General features: G+C 36.5%; 1 protein-coding gene across 7 annotated transcripts; it reads left to right on the top strand.

The window, feature by feature from the left end:
- The first annotated feature begins 34 nt into the window (after positions 1 to 34).
- On the top strand, positions 35 to 9,829 carry LOC141458818 (odorant receptor 47a-like). 7 transcript variants are annotated; one of them, XM_074137316.1, is made up of 9 exons: positions 35 to 75; positions 2,093 to 2,231; positions 2,776 to 2,914; positions 3,480 to 3,672; positions 5,090 to 5,313; positions 7,526 to 7,625; positions 7,969 to 8,076; positions 8,162 to 8,317; positions 9,615 to 9,829. In XM_074137316.1, the coding sequence occupies exons 1-9, from the start codon at positions 64 to 66 to the stop codon at positions 9,672 to 9,674; spliced, it is 1,131 nt and encodes a 376-aa protein (XP_073993417.1). In that variant the 5' UTR covers positions 35 to 63; the 3' UTR covers positions 9,675 to 9,829. The 7 variants fall into 7 exon arrangements, 6 of the variants coding, with proteins under 6 accessions (XP_073993417.1, XP_073993420.1, XP_073993419.1 ...); XM_074137319.1 differs by lacking the exon at positions 35 to 75 and adding an exon at positions 1,354 to 1,443; XM_074137318.1 differs by lacking the exon at positions 35 to 75 and adding an exon at positions 1,429 to 1,566.
- The last annotated feature ends 2,677 nt before the right edge of the window (positions 9,830 to 12,506 follow it).

Genomic DNA, 12,506 nt, shown 5'->3' with positions numbered 1-12,506 from the left:
CTGAGTTTAATTCACCGCTCCAGTTGGTTACAGTTTAGCCGATCGGTAAAGACACCTCATTAAATGGTTTTTTTGGTGAGTTTTTATTTTGTCTGTACTCTCTAAGAGTTTAGTTACTTTTTGGTCCACACCACTTATTGCTGAGCTCCTCCTTCTCAAAACAGTTCGATTCCTGAAGATTTTATCTACGGTTATGTGCCCAGTTTCACTTTAAAAGCCAAGGGTCTCCAAAAAAAATTTATATGTGCTTAGTGAGAACAAAATTATCAATTCATGTGATAACTTGATCTGTTTGGGTGAATAGAAATGTCAGCTGGCTGCACACACCATACTTCTAGAACAGGATGAATGAAAAAGGTTGAAGGGCCCACAAAGATATTTAAAAAACTAAGGAAGATAGACCAAAGGATAGAATTAAAGAAAAGTAAAATTGCTAATATATATCACTTACTGAACCAGAAAACCATCCGTACATCAGCAAATGAGTAATTTGAAGTCAAAGTTAGCGTGCAATGTAAAGTTCTGGTAATTTCATTATCATTTTCTGCCTTCCCCAATATTTCTGGGCGGCTGGAATTTAGCACAATTGTACATCTAGTTAAAGTCTACAAATCACTAGAAGTTCATAGTTTTCCGTACATTAGCAAATGAGTAATTTGAAGTCAAAGTTAGCGTGCAATGTAAAGTTCTGGTAATTTCATTATCATTTTCTGCCTTCCCCAATATTTCTGGGCGGCTGGAATTTAGCACAATTGTACATCTAGTTAAAGTCTACAAATCACTAGAAGTTCATAGTTTTCCGTACATTAGCAAATGAGTAATTTGAAGTCAAAGTTAGCGTGCAATGTAAAGTTCTGGTAATTTCATTATCATTTTCTGCCTTCCCCAATATTTCTGGGCGGCTGGAATTTAGCACAATTGTACATCTAGTTAAAGTCTACAAATCACTAGAAGTTCATAGTTTTCCGTACATTAGCAAATGAGTAATTTGAAGTCAAAGTTAGCGTGCAATGTAAAGTTCTGGTAATTTCATTATCATTTTCTGCCTTCCCCAATATTTCTGGGCGGCTGGAATTTAGCACAATTGTACATCTACTTAAAGTCTAAAAATCACTAGAAGTTCATAGATTTTCGTACATTAAGAAACGAGTTATTTGAAATCAATTGTAGATCTAGTAAAACTAGTAATCAATTGTAATCTCTAGAAATTGCTAATGTTTCATAGATTTTCGTCAGACAATACTTGAATGTGATACTGGTTCTGTCAATTTAAGACATTATTGTATGGTTTGTTATATGCAGGTTTGATGCTGCGTTGAAGAAGACGAACATATCGAACAGGCAATCGTGTTACCTACATACATACTACGTATATAACTTTTTCTGAAGTCGCTATCAAATATTACGTTTTGGTCTTTGAAATACTGTCTTGATTCTTGAAAGGTTCTTTTAACATATGTTGATGTTGTTGATCAATTAATTTTATGTTTCATTTGGTTTTAAATTTAAAACTATCGAAAACATATCGTGTAATTTGCCGAAACTGAACCTATAACCGCTTTAGAGGTAACTTTTCGTGATTTGATTAACATGTCGGAAACTCATACAATCCGTGCTATTTTTCTCTAGTTCATCGAAGAAAAATTATGAATGAAAGTAGTAGAACTGGTTGTAAGTGGTTCTTGTATCTGTACAAGTTGGGGCTTATTAGCTCGGAACCATTGTGCCATAGATTGTGTCAGGAAGAGAAGAAACGGCCTTTCACCGGCTGTTCGATTGCGTTGCAATGGAGCGGTTGCGCTATGAAATCTTTGGAACTTTAAGATCAAAGAAGATATTAGCATAAAAAAAACTAGTAGGGAAGGTCAAAACTTCTTTAGTAGGGGATGTTTCGTTTACTAGATCCAAAAAAGAGGAAGGTACAATAAGTGTCTTGTGGCTGCGGTGCCGTAGGGCATAGGTCTCGTCCCTTTTCTAATTCTAATCTATCTCCCAGACTACACACAAAAGCATTGCCTATCTATCAAATTTGATTTACCAAATGTGTGAAATCCCGAGGAATATTTGATAATTTTGCCCTTTTTTTTTTTAGAATCCGAATTTGTCACCAGTCAGTGTAGCTTACAGCACTCTTCGATTTACTGGCCTAATGAATCAAGAGGGTAGACCATGGTCGCTGGTGATCTGTGCCTATCATATTGTTGCTATGAACTGTATGGGAATTACATCCGGTAAGTAACTGTTTATTATTAGAGCAAACAATTAAAAGACACCTTTCAAGTAGTTCCAAGTCGAAGTCAAGATAGTTCCAGCTTTATTTACTCGTTGAGAATTCCAGGTATTACTCAAAAGCTGTTGAAAAAGTAGTTCTTTAATTAAATTTAGACGAGTAATGTTTTGTTTTTTCCCATTGAAGAATATCAACTTGCAGTTTTCCCCATTGTCAATGCATCTTTCAAGGCAGATGCACTGTCCAACTGAAAGATGATTTCCTTTTATTTTGTAATCCAGTTTTCATGATGACCACGGTCCAACAATTTTTTGATGGCTAGATATTCCAGCTTAGAAATAGATACAAACGCCTACGTTAAAAAGTAGTATAAAAGAGAACTATTTGACAGACCAAGAAAATTGAATAGTAATTAATGAGGTTAGCCGGACGTAAATATGTAATTCCAGTGACACAATCCAGCACTACCACAGGGAAAAGTAATGGAAAGTAAAAAGAGTCCTTTGAGAGTATTTTACTACATATTACATCCACTTTTCTTCCAGGTATTAGGCTGTTTTCCAGAACAGGATCATTACCAGAGATGATTGAGGCAATTTCAGCGTTTACAATTTACCTGCATGTCAATGCCAAAGCAGTTAACGTGCTCAGAAATCAAAAGGAAATACGACAGCTGTTAGAAAAGTGAGTACCTGTATTTGCTGAAAATGTTGTCAGGCCCACAGTTCTGGAAATTGTTGCTGATGTTATCGGATGTAGCAAGTCTGGTGTTTTAAAATTCCGGTTTATGGCTTTTATCCACCATCAAAGGTTAAATAATTGAAGTCAAATTCTCTACACTAAATTTATTATTTAACCTTTGATGGTGGATGTAAATCCGAAACAGGTCAGGAACAGAAAAAATTACTTATTAAATGACGGATAAAATCACAGAAAATAAATTAAGATTTTTTTTCTTAGTGTTTATAGAATATGGAAGTAATTATGTCATTAAAGATTAACGTTTCCCACTTTCAAAAACTCCGAAAGAAATCAGCTTTATTGCTACTTAAAGATTTCCGCCAAAGTTTGCATTATCCAGGATAACGATCGATGAAATAATGTTTGCGAGTCATATTATTTATAAAAATTTATTCAAATTTTAGTTGAAAATATTGTTAAATATATACCCATCATGAAAAAATTATTTCGTTATAGTTCTTAATCAATGACACCTAAAAATTCTTAACATCATCTCATTTGTTTGCAGGCTGGAAGAAATCCGTTATGGTATCCTACAAGATGTGGAAAATCGACATCATTTACTAAAGACAGATAATTTCCTGGCAAAATTAACTTTTAGTTATGGAACATTATTTCTGAGTTATCCATTTTTAGCGTTAATCATGAATCTAATTATTGATTTTACTTCACCATCGGTAAAGCCCCATTTAGTGCTTCAGGTAAGCTAATATTATCGATTTTATAAATCAAGGCTATCTGAAAATGATTGATTGTTGCTGGACAGTAATTCTTTAGTTCATTTTAAAACTGCAGTTAGTATTATTGCATGATGAATAACTGAGATTGCCCTTCACGCGGACACTGTTGGGAATCTTCCATTTCTATACCTGCAGACTGATAATTTTTAAAAGTAATTCTTCAGCGTGAACATCCTTCGTCTTCTCTTTGTCTTGCGAGAATTTCTTGCAAGTTAGAATCAAATTCTTCTAGTCTTTATTGAAATTATCAATCCACAATTTAAATAAAATCTGTTCATATGTTTTCTTGAAAATTCTGTATATGATGGAAGGATATTAAGATGGCTATATCACGACAGAGTTGGTAGAAACGGCATTCTAGTAAAAGAGAGGAGGAGGGGGGAAGCCCTGGACTAAGGAGGATAATTGGAGTAGGTGGTCGATTTTATTACATAATTGAAATCAGTCGCAAGTCTGAGGAAATTGTTTTTGGTTGCCTTCAAGTAAGTGAATACTAATGTTACAGATCAGATTCCAGCAAGCGTACGTCAGTCTCATCGTCCTATTGACCCCTTTGAGAAAGAGGAGTTAGTTTTGTACAGTCATCTTCCAGTCACGTGATAAGTAAGAAAAGTATTCTTGTAGACAATTTTGTGGAGTAGACTTTGTCACCTACAGTTAATCAGAGATTCTTGACTTACTTCCAAAGAATTAAAGTATTGTCTTGTTTAATTTGTCTGTTGAAGGTGCATGGAAACTATGATTTTGTTTACATTTTTTCCTCATCGTGAAGTACTTCGTTAGTTTTTCGGTTTGTAAAAGTTTGTTATTGTTAAGGAAATAAAATACTTAGTATTAGCAAGTCTTGGTTGTACTATACGAAGAGTGGGGCAAAGGGAGAAGCTGCGCGCTTCCTATGTCTAATTCATTATGTTCTAGTGTTGTACTCTGTTTAGTATGTACATGCCTTTATGATTAAGTTTGATTCTTAATATGTGTTTAGTTATGATTATTATGATATAACCCTTATTATTTATTGTGTTGTTTGCTGAATATACTTTCTTATTTCCCCCTTTAACCCTAACAGTTATTAGTAGTCTCAATCGATTACATCGATAAGACATCATCCGCGAATTAGAGCAACATTCTATGAGTTTTAGATATGAGATTTGTTTAGAAGGGTGATGAATAGGATAGAACCTTAAAGGAACGCCCACAAATATGAGATAGAAGTCAGATGAAGCCGTGTAGGGGGGGTGGGATATTTTCATTGATGAGAAGGATATAGTTTGAGAAGCTATTGATTCACACGATAAGGCGGGAGGATAAGAACTAATTACACTGCAGACTTAATTACAATGTAATGTGGTATATTTATTACAGCTACTTCAACTTATAGGTTTGGGTTCCTTGGAGTATGAAAGAGTTCTGGCCGTACATCATTGGAATGGTAGCTGTGATGTTATTGTCTGTGACTGCTCTCATCTACTACGTGTCGTTCAGCATCCTTCTGTACACCTACAGCTTCCAAATGTCCGCATTTCTGAAAATATTACAAGCGAGATTAATCAAAAATGGACCAAGAGATCCTGAATTGTTTCGATTCCACGCTGAACTTCTAAGGTTGGTATCATTTTGTTTTCGTTCGTTTATCATCTTTGATACAGCTGAAAACTCGGTCGTTAAAATTTAAACGTAAAATTTGGCTAAGTTTTTATCTCCATTGTAGTATCAGACATGAAATGTTTGCTAAATATTTAATTGTTTTTAGTACGTATATTCACACTCTCATTTACGCCCATAAATCCTCCTACAAGCCATACATACACACAAGGACACTCTGGGAAAGCTAAATGGGCCCACTTGCCCATGGGCACTATGTATAGTGTAGAGCTTTGCCCCACTTTCTCACATAATCAGTAATTTATTAATTAACACTGAACCAGTTCCGTGGGTGATAGGCCGTGCGGCACACATGGCCCACAGGTCAAAACTCAGCCGGACTATACCCTTTTAAACTCTAAATGGGGAAAAAATATTTCCCTTCAGAAAACCAAACGAAATTTTACGTTTTGGTGATGATGAAATTCACGATAGACTTTTGAACCACAGCGCTATTTAGGGTTGGCGAGGGCCTCCAAACCCTATACAAAGAAACTAACAGGCATATAACATTATTATATTATCCTACCCATGCATAGAAATAGAGTGTTGGAAGTAGGAACTAAGAAAGTTCTAGTAAAACTAGAAAAGATTGTCCATTTTTCGCCTTCTTTCTGCACTTCTACTTCAAAAACTAGCCGACTTAATATGTATGATCAACCTCTGACATTACAAATCGAACTCAGAAAAAAGAAAGTAAGGGACTTCTTGTGAAACTAGCGAAGATTTTCCATTGTTTTTCCTTCTCTCTGTACTTCAACTACAAAAACTAGCCAACCTGACGAGTAAAATCCACCCTGGCCTAGAAATCATTTTCTAAACGTAGAAAATAAGGCCTCTCTAGTAAAATTAGTTAATATTTACATTTTTAACCGTATTTCAGATCTCCTAAATCTAAAACTAGCAAAAGTAAGATGCATTAACCAACCCATGCATAGAAATAGAATATTGGAAGTACAATATAAGGAACCTCTAGTAAAAATGGTCAAGATTTTCCATTTAGTCGCTTCTTTCTGGATTTGTAATACAAATAATAACCAAACTAATGTGCATTATCATTCCATTATCTAGCCCTGTCGTAAAGTTAGAATGTACTAATTATACGAGTTATTAGACGAATTAGACGAGGCTACTTTTAAGAGAGAGACTTTATTTTCAACTTCTCGAATACGATTCATATGTCAGGGGATGATAATACACATTAGTTCGGTTAGTTTTTGTATTACAAATTCAGGAAGAAGCGACGAAATGGAATTAGAACGAGAGAATAAGGTTGTAGATTATTTTCTAATTTTTCCTATTTTTCTGAATCTCTGTATTGAAATCTCGCCGTCTTTGATTTTATTATTTAACCCAGTCATAGATATGAAATGTTTGAGGATTAACTTTTGGCAATTTCTAGTAAAAGTAGCTAAGATTTTCATTTTTGTTTCTTTTTTGGACAAGTTGTGGGAGCCTTACCCATTAAAACTCTAAACGGAAAAAATGTGACTTTTCCTTCGTCAAACAAAAGGGTAACTTTTCATTATATCATTGGTAATGGTGAAATGCTCGTTAGACATTTGCGGGATGGCGCTGATTAGACTTGGCGTGGGTCTGACTACCTCTTTATAGAAAAGTGGCAACTTACCTCATCCCTTAAAGCCTCCATTAAGATGAATTGCCAAAGAAATCATTCGTTTTTAATGCCCGCACATTTCCACAAATATGTCTAGTGTCCAGATAAACATTCCAAGATGTATGTTGATCACTTAGCTTAGAGCAGTTTTTCCAGTTATTTTTGATTAAAATTAATTTCGACTATTGGAAAGTGAAAACAGCTTTTTGGGAAATCCTTGTGAATGTTTGAATGAATGCTTGTAGAAGTGAAGTCTGTTTTTATACTTAGGATTCAAGATTGGCGAGGAATTTGTCAAATAAAAAACCTCTTCTTGCCAACGTTATAAATATTACGAAACGTTGGCAAGAAGACGTTTTTTATTTGACCGATTCCTCGCCAATCTTGAATCCTAAGTTTAAAAATTAACGATCACGAAACCTAGATATTCATATCTGTTTTTATATTTCTTAAATTTTACGATTAAACAGAATAAATTAATAAATATTTTTGTTTAAAGCTTCACCTTTTTAAACATGAACTTTCATCTAATTTGAACATTCTATGACTTTTCAGATTATTAAGAAACTTTAACAAACTCTTCTCTGGCCAGCTTTACTTGGAGACAATTCTATCTTCATTACAACCGTGTGGCTTTGGATTTGCATTGATCAAGGTATTTTCTAATGAGACCTGAAGCTATTTAACAATATGGTTTGATCTTGAAACAAACTTGTTAGTTTTATTACAAAATTGATCATTAAACAGCGCTACTAATTATGATTGCACTCCACAATTATACAAGACAACAAATACCTAAAATTTCTATACGATCACTGTAGATTACTCACTGGTGTAAGTTCCCCCTGCTATACGAACTCGTTACAATTGGAAAAATCTTGGTCTCTCTCATGCTCAAGTCCAGAGCACTTGTAATCAAAACAAGAACTCCCATTACCTGCAGAAATATAATTTATCCAGATATATTAATTTTTTTTCAATCTTTCTTTTTTTTTTAGGCATTCAAAAAAAAAGATCCAGGTGCTTTTGATTTACTTTATAAAAGTTTCATGGCAGTTCTTGCTCCGTTCATTGTCTGTGCATGTGGTCAGGTGATCAGCACGCAAGTAAGACTTATTTCCGTCAATAACCTTTTTTGTTTTCTTTTTTAAGGAACTTCATCAGTTTATAACTTTAGTTCTTTTGTTCCAGGTTGGCAAATTACATGAAAGTTCTTACTTGAGCCGATGGTACGAAGAACATCCAAAAATTAGAAAAAACTTGCTGACCATGATGGGAATGACCGTCAGGCCAACCACGTTGAACTACCGCATATTCACTGCATTCGATTATATCTGTTTTGCCAGGGTAAAACATTGTCATTAGCCGAATACAAGTGTTGATAGGGTATTTGTCTGGCATACCTACAAGATTCGCTAACGAAGTATTATTCACTTCTATGCCTTCCAAAAGTTTGCATATGAATTTCCAATAATCTCAAATTACTCTCGAATAGAAATTATAATCACTAAATATTATTGTGAGCCTAATTATTTAGTGATTATGATAAGAATGTTTGCGGTTCTGTAAAAGCCCGTCAAAGAATTTAATCACTGCCTGATTTGCCACTGACTGAGTTAATCACTGAAACGCAACGCTTGTTTTCTAACTTTTAATCTTTTTTTTTTAACCTACGCCTTCACGGTCAATGGCTACTTCGGCCATGCGACGTCTGGCAGCCCAATATAAAATATTATTTTTTTGTGTGGGTCCGTGGGCATATTGTCCCGGACATCCTGCAGTTGAGAGCATGCTAGCAGGTGCGGACCATTCATAACATCTCCTCCACAAAACAAACAGATATTACTGTCCTTAATGCCAATTCGGTGGAGATGCTTCTGAAGGTAATCATGCCCCGTCAATAATCTAAAGCATGCCACAGCTGTTGATCTAGGCAGATCGGTGGGGAGTCTTCCTTTGTTATTTCCAAGCACCTCCCACTGCTTCCCTTGTGCTTTTCCCCTTTGTTCTTCTGCCATCTTCGATCGAAATCGGAGCCGGATCTGTCTCTTAGCAGTTCTAAGCGTCAGCGGGGCCTCGAACTGAGCTTGATTCGCCCCTCTTTTGCCAATCTGTCAGCTTCTTCGTTGCCCTGGAGTCCAACTTGACTCGGGATCCACTGCAGTACAACTTGCTTCCCTTGCGAAAGTAACCTATCTATGAGTAACCTATCTGCATTTCTTTATAATGATATCGTCTTTATCATCATAGCCGGTTACTGCTGAAATAGCTGCTTGGGAATCCACAAGTAAAGCAGTCTTTTAATCTAGAATCATATTCTCATGATTGGTCTTTCCTCCTTCGCCTCTAAGCACGCAGGTTTTTGACCGCCCAAACTAGCTTGCTTAGCCTCCTGGATGATAAAAATCTGATTTCTTTAAAGTGGGGAGCATTTACTTGTTCGCTTAAGAATAATAGCCTCAATTCTGCAGTTTTATTGATCATAAACCCAATCGTGCTAGATAAATCTTTTCTAGTATTCAAGCATCAACTTCAACGGAACTCTGTTATTCTGTTGAGCTAAAGTTTCAATTAAAGTATGTGTAATCTATGAACTTACCATTTATTTTATTTTTTATTATTTTATTTTATTTTTCTTTTACAGGTTGTTCAAGGAATCTATTCCTATTTGATGATGATCATCAATTTGGAAACTGACGACTGATCATCGTAGTACCCGTCAAACAGTATCAGCAAGCATAGCCTCAAAAGTAGATTTTTTTAAAGAGCAATAAAACTCTTGTCTCTGTAAAAATTAGCACCAAATTGTCATTAAAAAAAAAATATGAAAATTAAATAAGTCACTGCTTCAGATTTATAGTTTCTGTTGTCTTTCTTAGTTCCTCCAGATCCAAAACTCGAAGCAAAGTAAGATCACTTACCTTATAAATATGTAGATTTGTTTTCCAAATTTAAACATTGGAATCATTTTCGAAAACATTTGCCCAAACCTTAAAAATCTATTCTTAAAGAACTTTCAGGGTTTATTTTATCACTTTGCTCATTATCTGATGTTGATATCACTTTAGATTTGAATTATAGAAAGAAGCGGCGTGGCCTGAAGTAAATCCATTCGTTAGCAAATACGTGACGTGTGAATGTAGAACGAGACAGTAAATCACTAACTGTAGATCGTAGAGTATCAAAGTAATTTGGGACTACTTTGAGTATGATAAAAATGGGTTTTCCATGTTGAGTATGGGTGTCCATGGACAATCAAATCTTCACTCAAAAAAACTAAAAATCGTAGAATGTTGAAATTTGACTTTTAGGGAACACTAGAGCCCAAATCTCAGGAGTTCGCAGAAGATTTACATTCCTTCGTAGGGCACTAGTTGTTGGAGCGGGATATATGTTATCTTAGAGGTCTTGCCTTTACCTAGGGAGACTGCTATAAAGGGCGCCTCTTCCCTGCGCCAACTGAGGGGCACCATAGATCTATGAAAGTCATTGTTTGTAAATAGAAATTAAATAGTGTACACACAACTTGATTCATGTGTATTTAGCGGAGCGGGATTACAAACAAAATCTATTATCATCAGAAAGTTAGAATAACAAACACAGCTAGTATTTATTTATTTTATATTTTATTTATATTTTTCTAACAGCAGTGTCAGTAAAGTCATTCCACGCTTAACAGAAATATGCTAACTTCACTGAATCATTCTAGCGAATTATAACACCAATTACAAAGGGTGAGGGGCGAAGCAGTATCTATCAACAAACGTAAAATAGATAAAATAAAATTACGATGCCAAAAAGTATTACTTAATAATTACTTAACAGGAGGGCGAGTAAAATTAACGAAGGCTGAACGTCACCGAGGAATCCGGCCTGAGCAGTGGTTGAGTAGAATAACAACCCCGTGTAGCTGAAGTGAGGTGTGCGTTCGGCCCATGCGCCACAATGCGTATGCCCAGATATAGCAAACCTACCCTGATGCGTTAGAAGTACGTGGAGCACGCTCAACACGTGAAGCTATAGTAAAAGGACGCAAATAGAGGGAAGAATTTTTCCACATTGTCCTTGAACAGCGAAACGTTTACACGCAATGCGGGGCAATTCTTGGAGTCACAGAAGAAGGGTAGATAGTCATATCCGGCCCGGAGGACCAAAATGTCAGCGCGTGAGCGTTGACACCCCAAAGCGTAGCGTTAGGCAGAGCGCTATGCGCCAGCGGATAAAACCGGAAGTGGCGAAGCGGGTTACAATAATCGTGAATATTTCACACTTGAATGCATGCAAATATATATAGAGAGTAGAGCAAAGGTAAGAATGAGTAACACTTACCCTTGCGGCCGGAAGTGAAGCTTTTGAAGCGCAGTGCTAGAGGTAAATGGGCGAATACCAGGAAAGCGGATATGATAGAGGATAAGCGTCTCTAAGGAAAGCGGAAATAGTACATGTATAGACGTGTATGAGGAAAGCGGAAATGGTAACTGTATATGCGTGTCTGTGGGTTAAGCGTAGCGTGGAGGAAGGGGGAAATCTCAGGAAAGGCGTAAGAAGAGAACGAACCTTGCACCGGAAGCGGGTCCACGGAGTGGCCCGCGAAGCGTAGAATAATTGGGGTGATGTCCCTTGATGTGTTTACCACCAAGGCGGAAGCGAAGCGTAGCAGCGTGGAGAAGCGGTAAAAAGCACAGTAAAACCAGCAGGCTCAAAAGCACATACAGCAGACCAAGCACCGTGCAGGACGCTGGTCAGTAGCGGACTTCCCCAATAGATAAGGAGGTGACCATGTGGTCTAAGAGAAGGTAGTGGGGCTAGTTGGGTAGCGTGAGAATGGCATAGCATAACATAGAAAATAAGTTAAAATATAGACAAAGCTTCAGAGAATAAAAATAAGGTCCTAAATATACACGAAAAGCTGAAAGTCCAACAAGCAGATGCGTACATCAGTACGCGCGCGGGCGATAGGGTGACCAGCGCGAAGTCATAGCCAGCCGAATTGGCCGAACGTCTCCGATCGCGACCGAACAGTCATATTACCTCACTCCGCCAAAAAGGGATGGATACGATCTTTACTCTAGGTTATTTCAAGATAATGTACGGTTTTCAAATTGCATAACTAAGAATTAATGTTTCGAAAATACAGAGATAAAAAAAAATATACGCCCTGGAGATCGTGGTAGGATTGATAATCAAAAAGCCTTTCTCTCACAGTAAATAAAAGAAATATGAGAATGTGATCGATCGTACAGAAGTATTGTGTATTTGTATAAAAATACAGTGGGGTAGAGTTTAGATAAATCGATAAAGGAGGCAGGTAAACTCCACCGGCGCAATACTCAAACAGTCAGAGTAATCGATAAGGGCGGTACCTCTGAGACTGCGCACTGAGTGCGCCTCGCACAAACGGTCTCTTATTCGTGGACGTTCCTCCATTGTTACGATCTACTTAATAGAGTGGATTCTCTCCTTAAACAGTATTTTATGGTTGTAATAGTTATTTTAGTAAATTAATAAATTCGAATCACATTCATCGACTTTTTTT

Source organism: Rhodnius prolixus, unplaced genomic scaffold (assembly GCF_049639745.1).
Source record: "Rhodnius prolixus isolate KJV_2025 unplaced genomic scaffold, Rpr scaffold_5, whole genome shotgun sequence".
Lineage (NCBI taxonomy): Eukaryota > Metazoa > Arthropoda > Insecta > Hemiptera > Reduviidae > Rhodnius > Rhodnius prolixus.
Note: the sequence above shows the minus strand (reverse complement) of the source record. Positions and strands in the feature narration are given on the sequence as shown.